The 21,173-nt window shown below is 37.4% G+C and overlaps 1 protein-coding gene across 5 annotated transcripts in view; it reads left to right on the top strand.

The window, feature by feature from the left end:
* The window catches only part of NAPB (NSF attachment protein beta), a 66,189-nt gene that overhangs the window by 36,145 nt on the left and 8,871 nt on the right, over positions 1-21,173 (top strand). For 3 of the 5 annotated variants that reach the window (XM_028523694.2, XM_028523695.2, XM_036009432.1), the window contains 4 exons: positions 112-158; positions 301-378; positions 12,667-12,722; positions 14,125-14,209. In XM_028523694.2, the coding sequence (XP_028379495.1) occupies positions 112-158; positions 301-378; positions 12,667-12,722; positions 14,125-14,209 (266 nt within the window). The remainder of the gene's footprint in view (positions 1-111; positions 159-300; positions 379-12,666; positions 12,723-14,124; positions 14,210-21,173) is intronic. The other 2 variants (XM_028523698.2, XM_028523696.2) reach the window with 2 other exon arrangements.

Here is a 21,173-nt window from a genome sequence, read left to right on the forward strand (position 1 = left end):
CTGCCCTAAATGGGACCCCCTTAGTGTTCTAGTAGCAGCCAGTAGGGCTCACCTGAACCCTATTTGACTGAATGGATTTTTCATTGTTTTCCTTAAATGCCTACGCTTCAGAGGCTATCAACTGCTTAAATGCAGCCATCGACATTTACACAGACATGGTAAGACGTTGCCTTGCTTGAGTGGCTGTGGGGTGGACTCCTTGAAATGGTTTAAAGTTGTATTTTTTTTCTTGCTTCTAAGTGGGTTGTTATTAAAATAGGCAAAAAAGTAAGGTGACTATGTTTTTTATCATCCCCCCAGGGAAGGTTTACAATCGCAGCTAAACACCACATTACCATTGCTGAGATTTATGAGACTGAACTTGTAGACATTGAGAAGGTAAGCAATGGATTCACTTCTTAATAAATTTGGTGTGAAGCAGGTAGTTGACTCCAGGGACCCTTCTCTCTTCCAGTGGTATTGAGTGAAGTAGAGTGATAAATCATACATGGCTTCATGTGGAAGTTTTAGGGACCTGGTGGCTAAGGAGTAGATAGGCTGTTTTCCTAGGGTCAGTATCTAAAATGAGAACTAGTTCAGATTTACTTGCTATTTCCACTTAACGTAATTCATATCAGGAGAATCTCTCTTTTGGGGAGGCCTCTGTGACCCTGCGAAAGAAGCTTAAGTACTGTGAGCATTTGCACACCCTTATCTTCAGGCCTTGACCCTAGGGAAGAAGATAGGTGAACACCAACTTGGCCACGTGTCTGCTTCTCTCAAGTCTGGCTTTCTTTTCTTTCTTTTTTTTAAAATATATTTTATTGATTGTGCTATTACAGTTGTCCCATTTTCCCCCTTCACACCCCTCCACCCTGCACACCCTCTCCCACCCACACTTCCCCCCTTTTAGTTCATGTCCATGTGTCATAAGTTGTTTAGCTTCTGCGTTTCCCATACTATTCTTGCCCTCCCCATGTCTATTTTCTACCTACCATCTATGCTACTTATTCTCTGTACCTTTTTCCCCTCTCTCCTCCTTCCACTCCCTTGTTGCTAACCCTCCATGTGATCTCTACTTCTGGGGTTCTGTTCCTGTTTCAGTTTGCTTAGCTTGTTTTTGTTTTAGGTGTGGTTGTTAATAATTGTGAGTTTGCTGTCATTTTACTATACAATGTTTTTTATCTTCTTTTTCAAAGATAAGTCCCTTTAACATTTCCTATAATAAGGGCTTGCTGATGATGAACTCCTTTAACTTGACCTAATCTGAGAAGCACTTTATCTGCCTTTCCATTCTAAATGAAAGCTTTGCTAGGTAGAGCAATCTGGATGTAGGTCCTTGCCTTTCATGACTTTGAATACTTCTTTCCAGCCCCTTCTTGCCTGCAATGTCTCTTTTGAGAAATCAGCTGACAGTTTGATGGGAACTCCTTTGTAGTAACTGTCTCCTTTTCTCTTGCTGCTTCTAGGAGTCTCTCCTTCATTTTAATCTTGGCTAAGGTAATTATGATGTGCCTTGGTGTGTTCCTCCTTGGGTCCAACTTCTTTGGAAGTCTCTGAACTTCCAGGACTTCCTGGAAGTCTATTTCCTTTGCCAGATTGGGGAAGTTCTCCTTTATTATTTGTTCAAATAACTTTTCCACTTGTTGCTCTTCCTCTTCTCCTTCTGGTACCCCTATAATTCAGATGTTGGAATGTTTAAAGATGTCCTGGAGGTTCCTAAGCCTCTCCTCATTTTTTTGAATTCTGATTTCTTTATTCTTTTCTGTTTGGTGGTTTCTTTCTTCCTACTGGTCCACCCCATTGATTTGAGTCCCAGTTTCCTTCCTATCACTATTGGTTTCCTGTGCATTTTCCTTCGTTTCACTTAGCATAGCCTTCATTTTTTCATCTAATTAGGGACCAAATTCAACCAATTCTGTTAGCATCCTGATCTCTAGTGCTTTGAACTGTGCATCTGATAGGTTGGCTATCTCCTCGTCACTTAGTTGTATTTTTTCTGCAGCTTTGATCTGTTCTTTTGTTTGGGCCTTTTTTTTTTTTTTTTTTTTTGTCTTGACATACCTGTTACATAATAAGGGGCGAAGCCTTAGGTGTTCACCCTGGAGAGGCAACCCATGTCGCTGAGTTGTGATGCTGTATGTGAGGCAGGGGTCCAACAGGGAACAATGGCACTTACTCCGCTCTCTGCTCGATTTCAGCCACTTCCCCTGCTGCCCCCAAGCAAGCTGGGCCCTTCTGGTGCTGATTCCCATGTGGGTGGGTTTGTGTACATTCTAGGACCCTGTGGGTCTCTCAAACGAACTCTCCTGTGAGGCTTTGAGTCTCTCCCAGCACCTCAACCCCCACAGGTGTTTTCAATCAGTGTTTTGAGGCTCTATTTCCCTGCGCTGGGACACTGGGTTGCATGGTCTATCTCGCTCCACAGTTTTAGCTAGTTTGTCTATATGGGAATGTGGGACCGCCCCACCCATCTGCCAGCTGCCTTGCATGCCTCGCCCCTCCACAATCTGCCATCTCGCTGGATCCACCCCCTGCCACTCCATGCCTGGGGTCTGCCAGCCACCTCATGTGCACCCAGGGTCAGCCAGCCACCGCTTTTTTTGCCGTGAGCCCCCTCTGCCTGGCTGCCCAACTCCTCCCCTCCTACCCATCTGGATAAATGTGTATATTTTAACTCCTTGGTTATGGGACTTCCATACAGTTCAATTTTCTGTCAGTACTGGTTGTTTCTTTTTTTATTCTAAATTTTTGTTGTCCTTATTTTGGTTGTGCGAGGAGGCACAGTGTGTCTACCTACGCCTCCATCTTAGTCTCAAGTCTGGCTTTCTAAACAGTAGTTTATATAGGCAGGCATACCTCAGAGATATTGTGGGTTTGGTTCTAGACCACCACTATAAAGTAAAAAGCACAATAAAGTCAGTCACACACTTTTTGGTTTCCCAGTGCCCATAAAAGCTCTCTTTAGAATATACAGCATGTCTTTGTATAACATCATTTGTTTCATCATTTGTTTCATGCTGTTCCATTATAACATTGATGATATATTATAGGAACTTAACTCTTCTGTATGTCAATTGGCCTATGGTAAATTTAGTTTCATTGTATGTCATTAAGATGGTAGAACCTATTGACAACATTAAATGAATAGTTACTGAAGTCTGTTAAGTGTATAGTAGCATTATATCTACTAAAACAATGTACATACATTAATTTAAAAATATTTTATTGCTAATAAATGCTGACCATGATCTAAGCCTTCAGTGAGTCCTAATCTATTTGCTGGTGGAAAATGTTGCTTTGATGTTGATAAAAATTTAGTATCAGTGAAATGCAATAAAATGAGACATACCTCTAATAACAGAAGAAAAGAGGAAGGAGGAAATGCTTATTGAGCATCTACTGATTTCCAGGTTTTGTTCTTGGTGGCATGCTGTGAATTTTACCACATTTCAGCTTTATAACACTAATTTCCCTTTATAGCTGTGGAAACTAGGACTCAAAATGATAACAGTGCCTAGGATCACTCAGGTTGGAACCAGTGGAGCTGATGCAACAGTGACCCCACTCTCCTGCCTCTTACTAATAGGGGATATCCAGCAGGGCTGGAGAGAAAAACACATTTGCCAGACTTCAGAGGCTGCTTCAACTCAGATTGTAGATAAATGTTTATGTAAAACTGTCCTCCTGAGTACTGTGGAAGACAACAGGTGTGAATCAGAAAGAGAAACAGTAGTGGAGATCGTCTCTATTTACTGTCAGACTAATGAACACTAAGTATGCTGGGAGATTGCAGTTGCATCCTATCTCAATGGTCATGGCACTCCCTGTGCCTGCTGCAGCATTGGACAGTTGTCACTCTTCCTCTCTTTTGTTTTACTTCTTTCCTTGGCTTCTGGAATCCATCCCCTCACTATCTGGTGCTCTGTCCACCTCACTGAGTACTCTCTTCCTGACTCCTTAACCTGTTCCTTTTCTTCTCCTCACCCTATAGTGTGAAGTGTCCTGGAGTTGGATTGCTGTCCTCTATCAGCCTGCACTTTCCCCCTTAGTACCTCTCTCTGTAGTCAGCATTACAACTTTAAGTATTGTCTATATCCCAGTGACTTGCAAAGCTCTCTGCAGCCTTGACCTCTCTTTGAACTTTAGATTCCTATGTCCCTGTTTCCTGCCAGACTCTCTACTTGAGTCTCATACCAAGCATGTCTGAGACTGAATTCTGATCTTGACCTCTCTCCCACCCTGATGTTCCCCTCCAAACCACAGGCATACTTGCCTTTTCTCTTTCTCCACATCCAATGTGAGCAATTTCTGTGGGCACTGTTCTCAAAACTCCCAAGTGTCAACACTTCTCACTACCTTTATTGAGGTAGACTTAATCTTGAGAAGATGAGCAGTTGTGTATCATCTTGTCAACTGAGGCTACTGCATCAGCTCCTTGTCCACAGTGGTCAGAAGAGCACTCTAGAAGCAGAAGCCTGAAGTGCTGTGTGCCACTTCTGCTGCTGGGGCCTGGTCTCAGGCAACCACTTCACCACACAGGTTTCTTTAAAATTGAAGGTAAATGAAATGATTGATGGTATACTATTTGCTTTCTTTAAAAAAAAAGATGATTTGCCGTGGCAACCTCTGAAATGCCCCCCATTACTCACTATTCACAGTATTCCTGCCATTCTGTGAGTTAGCCAGGAGGTAGTATCTTATTTTCATTGATGTGTTCTTTTAAAACCAATTTAAGACTATGTATGACTTAACAGAGTTAGCTTGTCATGTTCACTGATGTTTGGCCTCCTGTATTTAGAAATATCATTGCCTTCAAGTCCCTGGTTGGACTCACCAGATTTTGGTTGCTGGTGTGTGAAGTTGAAGTTAGAAAAAAATGTTTAACAAGGTATTTTTTATTAGATTTGTTACAAATGAATTTCTTCCCTTTTAATACTTGCCTCTATATGTTCTCTGATTCATTCATAGATTTTAGCTAGTGAACAATGAAGTGTGAAGCTTTGTAAACTAACATTACTACTTTCACTTCATGAAGTAAAACTGTGAAACAAATAATAAATGGGTCCTTTAAAAAAACCAGACTTTATTTATTTATTTTTAGAGACGGGAAGGAAGAGAGACAGGGCAAGAACAGTGTGTGAGAGAAACATCGATCAATTGCCTCTTACTTGCCCCCAACTGGGGACCTGGCCCGTAACCCAGCATATGCCCTGACTAGGAATTGAACCAACAACATTTTGGTTTGCAAGCTGGCTCTCAATCCACTAAAATACACCAGCAAGGGCAAATGGGTCTTTCTTAAGTGATATAGAGGAATTATTACTCATTTCTGTATTTTAAATATGTTTTATTGATTATGCTATTACAGTTGTCCCATTTTTTCTGCCCGTTATTCCCCTCCACCAAGTATCTCCCTCTCAGCATCATTCCCCAACCTTGGTTCATGTCTATGGGCCATACATATAAGTTCTTTGGCTTTTATATTCCCTGTACTATTCTTAACTGACCCCTGTTTATGCTTATTCCCTGTATCATTTCCCCCATTCTACCCTGTCCCCTTCTCTGCTGATAACCCTCCATGTGATCTCTATTTCTGTGGTTCTGTTCCTGTTCTAGTTGTTTGCTTAGTTCATTTTTGTTTTTGTTTTCCTTTTTTTAGATTTGCTTGTTGATAGTTGTGAGTTTGTTGTCATTTTACTGTTCATATTTTTTATCTTCTTTTTCTTAGATAACACCCTTTAACATTTCGTATAATAAGGGCTTGTGATGATGAACTCCTTTAACTGGACCTTATCTAGGAAGCATTTTATCTGCCCTTCCATTCTAAATGGTAGCTTTACTGCACAGAACAATCTTAGATGTAGGTCCTTGCCTTTCATGACTTTGAATACTTTCCAGCCCCGTCTTGCCTGCAAAGTTTCTTTTGAGTCATCAGCTGATAGTCTTATGAGAACTCCTTTGTAGGTAACTGTCTCTTGCTGCTTTTAAGATTCTTTCCTTCTCTTTATTCTTGGGTAGTGTAATTATGATGTGCCTTGGTGTGTCCAACTTCTTTGGGACTCTCTGAGCTTCCTGGACTTCCTGGAAGTCTATTTCCTTTGCCAGATCGGGGAGTTCTTCATTATGTTTTCAAATATGCTTTCAATTTCTTGCTCTCCCTCTTTTCTTTCTGGCACCCCTCTGATTCAGGTGATGGAACGTTTAAAGTTGTCCTAGAGGTTCCTTAGCCTCTCCTCATTTTTTTGAATTCTCATTTCTTCATTCTGTTCTGGTTGAATGTTTCTTTCTTCCTTCTGGTCCACACCATTGATTTGAGTCCCAGTGTCCTTCCTGTCATTGTTGGTTCCCTGTACATTTCCCTTTATTTCATTTAGCTTAGCCTTCATATTTTCATCTGATTTATGACCTTATTCAACCAAATCTGTGAGCATCCTGATTACCAGTGTTTTGAACTGTGCCTCTGATAGCTTGGCTTTCTTCATTGCTTAGTTGTATTTTTTCTGAAGCTTTGATCTGTTCTATCGTTTGGGCCATTTTTTGGTCATGGCATGCCTGTTATATAGTAGGGGACAGGGCCTTAGGTGTTCACCAGGGTGGGGCAACCCACATCACTGTGTTGTGATGCTATATGTGGGGGAGAGGCTCGAGAGGGAACAGTACTGGTTGCTCAGCTCTCTACAGGCTTTCAGTCACTTCTGAAACCCACAAGAGGATTGGGCCTTTCTGCTGATGATCCTCAGGTGGGTGGGTTTGTGTACATTCTAGTACCTGGTGGGTCTCTCCAATAAACTCTCCTGTGAGGCTTGGAGTTTCTCTTGCCACCATAATCCCTACAGGTTTTTAGTGCCAGAGGTTTTGAGGCTTTCTTTCCCCACACTGGAACACTGGGTTGCATGATCTGTCTTGTTCCCCAGTTGTTCCTCCCAGTTACCCTCACACCAAAGTGGGACCTCCCAGTCCACCAGTCACTGCCTTGCCCACCGGATCCTCCAGCCACAGCCTTGCCATGCATCCTCTCTGCCCAGCTACCTGTCTCCACCCCTCCTGCCAAATTGAATGAATGTTTCTTTTTTAACTCTTTGGTTGTTGGACTTTCCATACAGATTGAGTTTCTGGCAGTTCTGGTTATTTTTTGTTTGTAAATTTGTTGTTTTCCTTCTTTCTGTTTTATGAGGAGGCCAACTGGATCTACCTACACCTCCATCTTGGCCAGAAGTCCACAAGTCTCCTGTTTTGTTTCTGGGCTTTTGCCAGTACCATGCTGTTTTGATTACTGTGGCCTTGTAGTACAGTTGATATGAGTGTGACTTCTCCAACTTTGTTCTTTTTTCTCATGATCACTGTTACTATTTGGGGCCTTTTGTAATTCCAGGTAAATTTTTGAAATAATTGTTCTATTTCTGTGAAATATATCATCAGTATCTTGAAAGGAATTGCATTGAATCTATAGACTGCTTTGGACAGTATGGGCATGGACAGTATAGGATGTTAATTCTTCCTATTCATGTGCATGGTATGTGCTGTACTTATTTGTATCTTCTTCAGTTTCTTTCTTCAGTGTCTTATAATTTTATGAGTATAGGCCTTCTACATCCTTGGTTAGATTTATTCCTAGGTGTTTTATTCTTTTTGAATCTATTGTGAATGGGATTGTTTTCTTAATTTCCTTTTCTTATAGTTTATTATTGGTATATAAAATTGCAGTTCATTTCTGGATATTAATTTTTTATCTCACTAATTTACAGAATACATTTATCAGTTCTAGTAGTTTTTAGGTGGAATCTTTAGGATTATCTATATACAGGTCATCAGCAAATAATGAGTTTTACTTTTTCCTTTCTGGTATGGATGCCTTTTATTTCTTTTTGTTTGATTGCTGTGGCTAGGACTTCCAGTACTATGTCAAATAAGAAGGGCAAAAGCAGACATCTGTATCTTGTTCCAGATCTTAAGAGGAACACTTGTAGTTTTTTGCCTCTTGAGTCTGATACTGGCAGTGTGTTTGTCATATATGTCCTATATTATGTTGTGGTATGCTCCCTCTATTCCCATTTTGCTATGAGTTCCTATCATAAATGTTTGCTGGATTTTATTAAATGCCTTTTCTGTACCTATTGATATGATTATGTGTTTTAATCCTTCATTTTGTTTATGTGGTGTCTCACATTTATTGATTTGCAGATATTGTACCAATTTTGCATCCCTGGAAAAAATCCCACTTGATCATGTCGTATGATCTTTTTGATATATTGCTGTTTTCGGTTTGCTGATATTTTGGGGGGGATTTTAACATCAGTGTTCATCAAGGATATTGGCCTATAATTTTCTTTCCTTGTAATGTCTATGTCTGGTTTGGGAATTAGGGTAATGCTGGCCCCATAATTTGAGCTTGGGAGTGTTCCTTCCTCTTGAATTTTTTTTAAATAGTTTGAGAAGAAGAGGTATTAAATCTCTGAGTGTTTGATAAAATTCACCTGTGAAGCTATGTAGTCCAGGGCTTTTTTTGTTAGTTTTTTTTTATTATAGCTTCAATTTCACTAGTTTTAATTTGTCTATTCAGATTCTTTGATTCTTCCTGATTTAGTTTTGGAAGATTGTGTGTTTCTAGGAGTTTATCCATTTTGTCCAAATTGTCCAATTTGTTGACAAATAGTTCATATTTTCTTACAACCCTTTATATTTCTTTGGTGTCAGTTGTTACTTCTTCTCTTTCATTTATGTTTCTATTTATTTGCTCCTCTCTTTTCTTGATGAGTCTAGTTAAAGGTTTGTCAGTCTTGTTTATCTTTTTAGAGAACCAGTTGTTGGAATTAGTGGTCTTCTGTATTCTTTGAAACTCTAGTTTGTTTATTCCTTCTCTGATCTTTATTATTTTTTTCCTTCTATGCACTTTCGGCTTTGTTGTTCTTTTCTGAGTTTTCTTTAAATGTAAAGTTATATTGTGTATTTGAGCTTTTTCTTGTTTCTTGAGATAGGACTGCAATGATATGAATTTCCCTTTTTGGACTGCTTTCCCTTTGTTCCACAGATTTTGGTGGTTGTGTACTCATTTTCATTTGTTTCAGGAATGTTCTGATTTCCTGTTTGACCTCATTGTTAACCCATTCATTGTTCAGTAATGTGTTATTTAGCTTTCATACCTTTGTGTGTTTTTGGTTTTCTTCTTGTGTTTGATTTCTAGCTTAATAGCATATGGTCAGAGAAGATGCCTGATATGATATGCTTTCTTAAATTTATTGAGACTTGTTTTGTATCCTCACTAGTGGTCTATTTTAGAAAATTTTCCATGTACATTTGACAAGAATGTATATTCTGCTGCTGAAATGGTCAGAAGATAATCAATTAAATCCATTTGATCTATTTATAGTGTGTCATTTAAAGTTGTCATCTCCTTGTTGATTTTCTCTTCATTGATTTCAATGGGGTGTTAAAATCTCCTATTATGACTGTATTTCTGCCAGTCTCCCCTTTTATGTCCATGAAGATTTGCTTTATAAATTTATGTGTTCTATGTTTGGTGCATAAATGTTTACTAGAGTTAATATCCTCTTGTTGGATTGTTCCCTTTATCATTTTGTAGTATCCTAAAGAGATTATCTTTGATTAATCGTAAATTCAGTGAAAAACTTTCCTGGGCATTCCAAAGTAATCAAAGTATTGGCAATAGTTTAATAGAGGGCCTTCATCTGAAAAACAGTTTACATTCATTTACTTAGTGTTTATTGAGTACTTACAGTGTAATAGGCTTTATGACAGGCTTAGTGACATAATAGTGAGCAAAACTATCATGGGACCTGCCTTCACAGAGCTTATATTTTAATGTGAGAAGATGTACATTTATCATATAATCTCACATGTGTATGTATATAATAGTTGTGACATGTACATCAAAGGAATATATTCTATCAGATGTCTTCTGGATGTGTCTATAAAGTTGTAGAAAGAGGACTATAATGGACCTGTTCTTTTATGGCTTTAATATTTCATAAAGAACTTTCTATATTGAATTTTCTATGCATTACTTTTAATAATAGCATAGTAGCCCATTATATTTACTTAAATTGTTTCCAGTTTTTTGCCTATAATAAATAATGCTGAGAAAATTCGTGGGGGGAGGGGGTGCATATTATTTGGGTAGGCTAAGTGGCTGAAACAAATAGACCCAAAACATATTCATTCAAACACAGAAGTGTCTGTTTTTCACAAAACTTCCAGTTTGTCAAAAACTGCAGTCTAGTCAAGGCTGATACTGCAGTCTAGTCAAGGCTGATTCTGTCCTTTTCAGCCAGTGGCTCTGAATTCTTTGTTGTTGCCATTATCACCTGCAGGAAAGGGACCTGTTTTATGAGCCAGGTCTGTTTGCTTCCAGTTTGTTCCCTGTGCCTGTAACTATACCCAAGTGGTTTCCTAATACAGTTCTCTAACCTGTTATTGAGTTGGCCAAAAAATCCATTTAGTTTTTTCTGTAAAATAAAATACACATTTTTCATTTTTACCAATAACTTGGTTGATTTGGATATTTTGAGTATGCCAGCTATCACCCACTATAGGCTTCTAGTGGGTAGGGGCCAGGGTTGCTGCTAAACATCTTCCAGTGCATAAGGCTGTCCCACAGCTAAGAATCATTTGGCCAAAATGTCAATAGTACCAAGAAACTTCACAAACCACTTTTGACATGTTCAGTCAGGCAAAGCACCTTCTTCATACACTGCATGAATCTTTTTTTTTGTTTCAGTTGCTTTTTTACCTTTTTTTTTGAAATAATATAGCATGATACACTGAAAATGTTGGGTATCTTCTTTCATCTTCAGTATTAAAATGGATGCACAAAAATTCACCAGTTTTGATTTCTTTTAAATGCATGCTGATATGACAGCTGTCACAATACAATCTAACAAAATTGAAGTTAAAGACAACTAATACAATCTAATCAAATGAAGTTAAAGACAACTAAGCACTACTAGAGCCATTGTATGGAAAAAAATAAACAAACTTTTTGACCAACTCAATGTGGGTCCAGCAGAAGTAAGACCTGTTTGAGTGTGGTTTGGTAGGGTAATAATATGGGTGTAATAATTTATAGTTTTAATTTGGACAGTTCACCTAAAATGTTTTATGGTATGCTTGAGCGTGATATTATTATGTTACATAATTCCATGCTTATGATTTTATAATAAAAGATTTTATTACGTAATAAAAGAGGGTATTATTTATGCTGGAACTTGCATTTATTTTTTTCCCCTGTTTTTGGGCTTCTTTTAACTCATTAGGGCTACTATGAAGTCATTGAACTGATGGACAGCACCTGTAATACAATTTTCACATAGGTTTCTTTTAGGTTTACTGGGAAAACCTTGAAATATAATTTACAAACCAACCAGCTGGTTTTGTATGTCTAAAAGCTAAGAATAGTTGTCACCTTTTTTAACCATTGAGGGGAAAAGCATTCATGACATAAAAATTAAATAAAACTGAAATTTTTTGTTGTCCATGAATAAGGTTTATATGCATATAGGAACACTTGTTCATTTATGTGTCATTCGTGGCTATAGTTGTGCTACCATAGGAGAGATAAATAGTAAAAACAGAATGTATAGTTTACAAAGTCTAAAATATTTATTATCTGGCCTGTTACAGAAAAGTTTTCCAGACCCATCATTTAAAACATTGTTCAAACTTACCTCTTGCTATTAAGGGTATTGGCCTTTCCAATCTTATAAGGCCCTATCTCTTCACTTTGTATGTTTCCTTTCATAATTGCCTACCAAACAGCTAATTGCTTGTGTTATTTTTTCTTATAAAGTCTTGCTGGGAATAGCAGTACACACGGTCACTTGGCTTTTTCCATAGATTTTATTTCCACAGAGTATCCAGCTCCAGTAGGCATGTGTTTTGCCTTCTTCATTGTCACATGCTTGATTTTACTAAGTCTTATGCCACAGCAGGACAATAGCTTCTAGCTTTCAAGCCTGCAACCTCTGTTTCCTCTCCGCATCACTGTTTATTAAGCACCACACATTTTAGATTTCAAACAACACCTTTATTTTAGATGACACTTATGTTATTAGTGAAGATAGTCTGCTGCTTTAGCAGGCCATAATTCTAAATCTAATAGGACTCTACATATCTTAAAATTAATAATCCAGTGTAGCTGTTCTGGGTTTGGCAGTGGTGGGAACAAGAGTTTTGGGGTGCATTCTGCCCTTTGTAATTATTTTGGATCCGGCAAGGCAAGTTCTACCATCTAGCTTTTGGCTTCCATTGTTACTCTAGAATGGCCATTGACATTCTAGCTCATGAGAAAAGGAAAAGACCTAGCAAAGGACTCAAAGTCTGATGTATGGACCAAATCTGGAAGTAGTTTATAGCATGTCTATTTATATTCCATTGGAAAGAATAGGTCTCATAGCTACACTAACTGGAGTATAGGCTGGGAAAATGGTGTAGCTGTGTTTGCCACTGGGGAAGGGGAGAAGAGATTTTGATGGATAGCAAGCATTCTGCCACCAGGCTTCCAGAACTGCATGTATTTTTTTGTTTCCTAAATAAGTAGGCTAAATTGTGAAGGGTTTACTTTTGAGATAGATTTATTTATAAGAAAAATAACTATGCAAATGTAATTTTTAAATGCATCTCTTTAAACAAGTTTAAACAAGTTTGAATAACATATATGTGTCTTTTCAGGCTATCGCACATTATGAACAATCAGCTGATTATTACAAAGGAGAAGAATCCAATAGGCAAGTATGGGTTTTTGTCAAGTGTGATAAGAGAGATCTTCCTAGCCAGGATGGAGGCGTAGGTAGACACACTGTGCCTCCTCACACAACCAAAGGGACAACAACAAATTTAAAAACAAAAAAACAACCAGAACTGAACAGAAAACTGAACTGGATGGAAGTCCAACAACCAAGGAGTTAAAGAAGCAACATTCATCCAGACCAGTAGGTGGGGCAGAGACGGGCAGCCAGGTAGAAAGGACTTGCAGCAAGGGGGCAGCTGGCAGGCAAGGCAGTGGCTGGCAGACCTGGCGAGGCGGCAGGTTACAGACAGGGCAGTCCCACATTTGCATGCAGATCAACCGGGAGGAACAACTAGGAAGTGAGACAGACTGCACAACCTAGAGTTCCACCATGGGAAAATAAAACCTCAAACCTCTGATTGAAAACACCTGTGGGGCCTTAGGTGGCAGGAGAAACTCCCAGCCTCACAGGAGAGTTCATTGGAGAGACCACCAGGGGTCCTAGAACATGCACAAACCGCACCCCCCCACCCAGGAAATAGACAAAGGAAATCAACTTCCAAGAAGTCTGGGAAACTCAGAGAGTCCCAAAGAAGTTGGACACACCAAGGTACATCATAATTACACTACCCAAGAGTAAAGAGAAGGAAAGAATCTTAAAAGCAGCAAGAGAAAAAGAGACAGTTACCTACAAAGGAGTTCTCATAAGACTATCAGCTGATTACTCAAAAGAAACCTTGCAGGCAAGATGGGGCTGGAAAGAAGTATTCAAAGTCATGAAAGGCAAGGACCTACATCTAAGATTGTTCTGTGCAGTAAAGCTACCATTTAAAATGGAAGGGCAGATAAAATGCTTCCTAGATAGGGTCCAGTTAAAGGAGTTCATCATCACAAGCCCTTATTATACGAAATGTTAAAGGGTGTTATCTAAGAAAAAGAAAATAAAAAACAAGTACAGTAAAATGACAAGCTCACAGTTATTAACAACTGGACCTAAAACAAAAACTAAGCAAACAACTAGAACAGGAACAGAATCACAGAAATGGAGATCACATGGAGTGTTATCAACAGAGGAGTGGGTGGGGATAAGAGGGGGAAAAGGTATGGAGAATAAGTAGCATAAATGGTAGGTAGAAGATAGACAAGGGTAGGTTAAGAATAGTATAGGAAATACAAAAGTCAAAGAACTTACATGTAGGACCTATGGACATGAACTAATGGAGGGGAGTGCAGGTGGGAAGGGGTGCACAGGGTGGAAGGGAATAAAAGGAGGGGGAAAAAAGACAAATCTTCACTATACTCTGTGAATGCATTATACTGTACCAAATGAAGATGCACTGGGATATCTTTTTATTTCTCTATCAATTTGTTACTTATTCTACTCTGGTTCTTGATTTCAGTTCAGCTAACAAGTGTCTACTGAAGGTGGCAGCATATGCTGCTCAGCTTGAGCAATACCAGAAAGCCATTGAAATCTATGAGCAGGTGAGATTACTGCTGTCTCTTCAACTTCTGGAAGAATTTACTCTGGATCTTTTTTTAAATTTAACTTTTAATTAACTTATTTTTTATTGAGATATAATTCATACATTATATAATTCATCCTTTTAATGAGTACCATGTCTGTGGTGTTTAATATATTCACAAAGGTATAATCATTACTGTTACCTAATTCCAAAACATTATCATCCTAAAACATTATCATCCTAAATACCTCTAAGTATTTATCAACCTGATTGTCTCCTCCTTCCAGTTCGTGGAAACCACCGTCTGTTGTCTTTTTAAATGTATTTGCTGATTCTAGGCCTTTAACATATATGGAATCATATATTGTATAGCCTTTTGTGGCTGGCTTTTTTCACTTAGCTTTTTTTCCTAAGGTTCACCTATGTTGTAACATGTATTGATACTTCATTCATATTCATAGCTGAGTAATATTCCACTTTATCCATTTATTATTTGATGGAAATTTGGGTTGTTTGCACTTTGGTGCTATTATGAATCCTTGATGCTATGAACACTTGTGTCCAAGTTTTTGTTGGGGATATGTTTGCAGTTCTCTTAGCTATATACCTGGGATTGGGATATTGCTGGATCATATGATAAGTTCATTTTTAACGTTTTGAGGAACTGCCACATTGTTTTCCACAGTTGCCATACCATTTTACCATCCTACCAGCAATGTACAGGAGTTCCAGTTTCTCCACAGTCTCACTAATACTTCTTGTTTTATGTTTGTTTGTTTGTTTGTTTGATAATAACCACCCTAATGAGTGTGAAGCACTGTCTCATGTTTTTGATATTCATTTCCCTAATGATTAGTGATGTTGAGCATCTTTTCATGTGCTTATTGGACATTCATATACAAATTTCTTTTTTTGGTATTGAGTTTTAGAAGTTCTTTATATATTAAGAACTTTATATATTAATATCCAGATATATATATATCTGCATATTAATCCCTTATCAGATAAGTGATTTGCAAATGTTGTCTCCCATTCTGTGAGTTGCCCTTTTACTCTGTTATTAGTATCTTTTGATGCACAAAGTTTTAAATTTGTATTGAGTCCAATTTTTCTATTTTTTCTTTTCTTGCCTGTGATTTTCATGTCATATCTAAGACATTACCAAGCCCAAGGTTATTAAGCTTCTCCTCTATGTTTTGTTCTATGAGTTTTATGGTTTTAGCTCTTAGGTTTAGAATTTTGACCCATATTGATTTAATGTTTTACACAGGATGTTAGTTGAGGATTCAACTGCATTCTTTTTTGCCTGTAGACTTTCAGTGCTCCCACCACTGTTGAATACACTTTCTTTTTGCCATGAATGGTCTTTATACCCTGTTGAAAATTATTTGACCAATATGCAAAAGTTTATTTCTGGGCTTTCTGTTCTAATCTGTTGATCTATATGTCCATCTTCATGCCATTCTCACACTGTTTGATTGCTGTAGCTTTGTAGTAAATTTTGAAATCAGGACATGTGAGTCTTCTAATTTCTTTTTAAAGATTGCTTTGGCTATTTGGGGTTTTTGAATTTCCATATGAATTTTAGGATCAGTTGTCAATATCTGCTAAGAAACCAGCTGTGATTTAATGGGGATTGCATTGAACCTATAGACCAATTTGGAAAGTATTGTCATCTTAACATTAAGTCTTACAATCTGTGAACATAAGATGACTTTCCACTTACTGTATCTTTAATTTTGTTCAATATTTTATAGTTTTCAGTGTGCAAGTCTTACACTTCTTTGGTTGAATATACCTCTAAGTATTTTATTCTTTTGATGCTATTATAAATGGAGTTTATTTCCTTTTCAGATTGTTAATTGCTAGGTTCACAAACTGAAGCATTGCTGGACTTGTTTATTAACTCTAGTGTTTGCTTTGTGGATACATTAGGATTTTTTAATATACAAAACAATGCCATCTTCCAATAGCAATAGTTTTACTACTTTTTCTTCATCTGAATGCCCTTTACTTCATTTTTTTGTCACTTGTCCTGGCTATAACTTCCAGTATAATGTTAAATAGAAGGGCAGACATCCTTTTCTTGTTCCCATCTTAGGAGGAAAGTTTTCAGTCTTTCACCATTAAGTATGATGTTAGCTGTGGGTTTTTTAATAGATGCCTTTTATTAGTTTGAGGAAGTTCCCTTTTCTTCGTAGTTTAAGTATTTTTATCATCAAAAAGTATTGCATTTCGTCAAGTGCTTTTTCTGTATCTGTTGAGATTATAAACTTTTTGTCTTTTAATTCTATTAAGATGCTATATTGCATTGATTTTCATATGTTGAACCAACTTTACATTTCTGGGACAAATCATAACTGGTCATTGCAAAGTTTAGGGGTCTCCAAGAACACTTCCAGGTTTGATAATTCCTTAGGACTCATAGAACTCAATGAAAGCTGTTACAGTTATGGTTTATTATAAAAAATATATAGATGGAAATCAGCCCAAGTAAGATGTGTCATAGGGCAGGATCCAGGAGGGTTCCAAGTGTGGAACTTCCTATTTTCCTCCCTGGTAGAGTTGTACAAATAGCACTTACTTTGTTTAACAATATGTGAAAATATAGTACTTACTTTGTTTAACAATATGTGGAAATATGTGAAAGAGTGTTGTCAACAAGGGAAGCTCACCTGAATGTAATGTCTAAAGTTTTTATTGGGGCTCAGTCATGTAGATGTGGTTGACCATCCATGTGGCTGACTATATTCTTCAATCCCTCCAGTTCCTCCACAGGGTGGTTGAACCACACTGCCTAAGGCGCCCAAATAAAGAAAAACACTCTTACCAGGCAGGACATTACAAGGGCTTAAGAGATTACCTACCAGCAGTCATGGGCAAAGGCCAGACTTCACTGTAGACAAAATTCCTAACTTTATAGTTATGTAATTCTTTTCATAAGTTGCTGGAATTAGTTTGCTAGTATTTTGTTGAGGATTTTGCATTCATATTCATAAAGGGACATTGATCTTTAATTTTGTTTTCTTGTGATGTGTTTGGTTTTGGTAGTAAGGTAAATACCTCATGGAATGAGTTAGGAAGTATTCCCATTTCTTCTATTTTTTTTTTTGGAAGAGTTTATGAAAGATTAGTGTTCATTCTTTAAACACTTGGTGGAATTCAGTTATTTTCTCTATTTTTTTTCCAGTTCATTGGTTGTCACAGTTACCTTTATTATTTCTGTCTTCCCAGGTTTTTGGATTTACCTTGCTTTTTTTGGTAGCAAGTTAAAGTGGGAACTCGGCTTATTGATTTTCTTCTTTGTGTGCCTGCAATTTTAGTTCTATCAGTTTCCCTCTTAGCAATTTTGGCCATGCCTCACTGTTAAATTGTTCTATTTTTTAAAATTCATTTCATTGGATTTATTGATTTTCATGGGTTAATTTTTTTCATGGGTTTTGTTTAATTTACAAGTGTTTAGAGATTTTCCTTTTATCTTTCTGTTGCTGACTTGTAGTTTGACCCATTGTTTCTGGAGAACACACTCTATTTTTTGCAGTTGGTTTTATAGCCCAGAATATGGACCTTTCTTGGAATATGTTCTGTAGTTCTGCTCTCCTGGGTGACATGTTCTATGAATGTTGATTATATTATCTTTGTTGATGTTGTTGAGTTCTATATACTTGTCAGTTTTCTTCCTAGATCTATGCATTGTTGAGCTTGGAATTTGGAAGTCTCCAAATATAATTATGGTTGTGTCTATTTCTCCTTTCATTTCTATCAGTCCTTGCTTCACATATTTTGTGACTCTGTTGCTTCCTACATACATATTTAGAATTGCTGTGTCTTCTTGGTGAGTTGACCCTTTTATCATTATACAGGGTGGGGCAAAGTGGGTTTATAGTTATTCATATGGAAAATAACACAATAAATAACAATACAAGGATAAATTCTGTTTTGTGTACTCACAACTCTAAACCTACTTTTGCCCATCCTGTATAATGTTATTTTCTGGTAGTTTTCTTTGCTCTGAAATCTACTTTTTTGATAATAATATGGCTTCTCCTGCTTTCTTTTGATTGTTTTAGATATCTTTTTAGCACTCTTTTCTCATCCTGCCTATATCATTATAATTGAAATGAATGTCTTATAGACAGCATGTTGTTAGGTCATGCTTTTTAATTCACTTTGCCAATTGTGAATTGTGGTCTATATTTAGACTACATTTATTGTAATTACTGCTCTATTAGGGCTTACATCTTTTTTTAATATTTTTTTTAGATTTTATTTATTTATTTTTAGAGAGGGAAGGGAGGGAGAAAGAGAGAGAGAGAGACATCAATGTGCAGTTGCTGGGGCCATGGCCTGCAACCCAGGCATGTGCCCTGACTGGGAATCTAACCTGTGATGCTTTGGTTCGCAGCCTGCGCTCAATCCACTGAGCTATGCCAGCCAGGGCATACATTTTCCATTTTATATGTTGTATTGTATTGTATTTATGTTAATTTTCATTTCTCTGTTTTCTGTTTTCATGCTGTCCAGTGAGTGACTTATCTGTAGTGTTTTTTTAATATATCTTTGAATGGCTTTTTTAGTGGTTGCTCTAGCTGTTATATTTATATAATTTATCATAGGCTAATGGCATCTTCATTTTGTCAGTTCCAGTGAAATACAGAAATCTTACCTTACTTTTCACTTTGTGTCTCTTTATTCTCTCCATTCAGTATATAATTATCTTATTTTCTTTACATACATTTAGAACCACATTAGTGTTACAATTTTTGCTTCAACTGTCAAACATAATTTAGAAAATATAAGAGAAGAAAAGTTCATTGTATTCACCCACATTTTGTTAGCTGTGTTCTTCCTGATGACTTGAGATTCCTTCTTTTATTGTTTCCTGTCTGTTTTAAGGAAGTCCTTTTGCCATTCTTTTAGGATAGGTATATTGACAACATATTCTTTTTGTTTCCCTTCATCTGGGAATGTTTTGATTTCCTTTTCATTCCTGAAGCATATTTTCCTTGGGTATACAATTCTGGGTTGATGGTTTGTTTGTTTGTTTTAGTCCTTGAAAAAGGGCCATTTATGGCCTTTGTGGTTTCTGATGAGAAAGTTGGCTGGCATTCATGTTGCTTTTCTCCTGAAAGGGGATGTTTTTCTCTGCTTTCAATTTTTTTCATTTTCTTCAGTTTTCAGAAGTTTACGTGCCTTGGCATGGGTAGATTTCCTCTTATTCTGTTTGGGTTTCACTAAACTTTTTGAATCTGCAGGCTTTTGTTTCTTACCAAATTTGGAAGTTTTTAGCCATTATTTCTTCAAGTACTATTTTAGCTGTTCTCTTTTTCTCTTCCCCTTCCAAGACTTAGAGGACCCCAGTGTTAGTTGCATAAGTCCCTTATGCTATATTTATTTTTTTTTCAGTTTGTCTTCTCTCAGTTGTTCAGACTCAGTAATTTCTAATGTTCTGTGTTCTGTCATCAGTTTGATTCTTTCCTCTGTTCCATTCATCTACTGATCTTGAGCCCATCCACTTTTTATGTGGGTTTTGTACTTTTTGGTTCTAAAATTTTCATTTGGTTCTTCTTCACGTCTTCTGGGATTTTTTTTTTTTTTTTGCAGTGGATTTCTTTTACTTTGTTGATTTTTTTTTAAATTTTGAAGTGTTTTTGTATTGCTATTTTGAAGCATTTTTCTGAAGGTTCCTTCAAAACCATTGTTAGGTAATTCTAACATTTCTGTCAATCTCAGAGCTGTCATCTGTGGGCTGCCTTTTTTATTTAGCTTAAGATCTTTTTTTTTTTTTTGGTATGGTAAGTTTCAATAGAATACTGGACATTTTCACATTATTTTATGAGACTGGATATTACTTAAACCTCTGTCAGTGGGTTTTCTGTAACACTGCTCTGGCTGGGAAAGAGTGTGTCATCCAATTACTGCCAGGTAGAGGTTAGAAATTCAGGCTCCCCACTGGCCTTCATTAATATCTGGGGGTGGCCCTCGTTTTGTTCCAGCTCCTGCTTACCCTCCACCATCTCTATGCTGGGGTTTTCCTTGCTACTGCCAAGTGATGGTGAAATCTTAAACCTCTACTAGGCTTCTTTTGAAACCAGCTGGGAGGTGAGAACATCTGTTTCCTGCTGGATGGAGGTAGAACCAGGTTCCTCATGTGGTCTCCACTACCTCAGCGACATGGGTGGAGGGTGGGCTCATTACTAGCTGGCAGGGATGCAGGATTAGCTCCTCTTTTGGCTTTCTCTGAAGCCACCTTGGCAGGAATGTTAAGCTCCTCTTTGCAGACTTGATAAGATGGACATCTTGGTTTCCTTCTTGGCCTTTGATAATGTGAGTGGGGGTAGAGCTCCAGTTTTCTTGTGGTGTTTGGCTGTAGTAGAACAGTATTAACATTTCCTATCTTACTAAGCTGCCTCTTTGCTAGTCCTTTTGGTTAGAGACAGCAGACTCTTTGTCTATTCCCTTTCTTTCTTTTTTTTTTTTTTTCCTGCATCCAATGGCTTTTATAGGTGGCTGGATTTCTCTATAAAAAGTCAAGGGTACATGAAAGAAAAAGAAAACCCAGGGATCTCACTGTCATGTTTTCCCTTGTGTCTCAGGGTGTCCCTATCAGTCAGCTCTTTTCTCTTCACCTTTCAGTCTTAGATTTGTTTTATATAAAATAACTGGGCTTTCAGTTGTACTTAGGAAAGATAGAGCAAAGTATGTCTGTTCCATCTTCCTGCAAGTGGAAGTCTTCTGAGTCATTTTTAACAAGTTAACACTTAAATAACTTTTCTTCTAATAAAATTTTCTAGTTTGTGATACTGTATTAAAAGAATTTATTTCATAATTAAACTAACTTACATAAGATACAGAAGTATTTTCTTAAGGCAGTGGATGAGAATCAGTATGCCTAATATAAGAAACCAAACTGTTTAAAACACAATATATATATATCTACAGCACATAGATATGGTCAGCAGTATCCCTATAGCCAGAGGGAA

This window comes from Phyllostomus discolor, chromosome 9 (assembly GCF_004126475.2).
Source record: "Phyllostomus discolor isolate MPI-MPIP mPhyDis1 chromosome 9, mPhyDis1.pri.v3, whole genome shotgun sequence".
Classification (NCBI taxonomy): Eukaryota; Metazoa; Chordata; class Mammalia; order Chiroptera; family Phyllostomidae; genus Phyllostomus; species Phyllostomus discolor.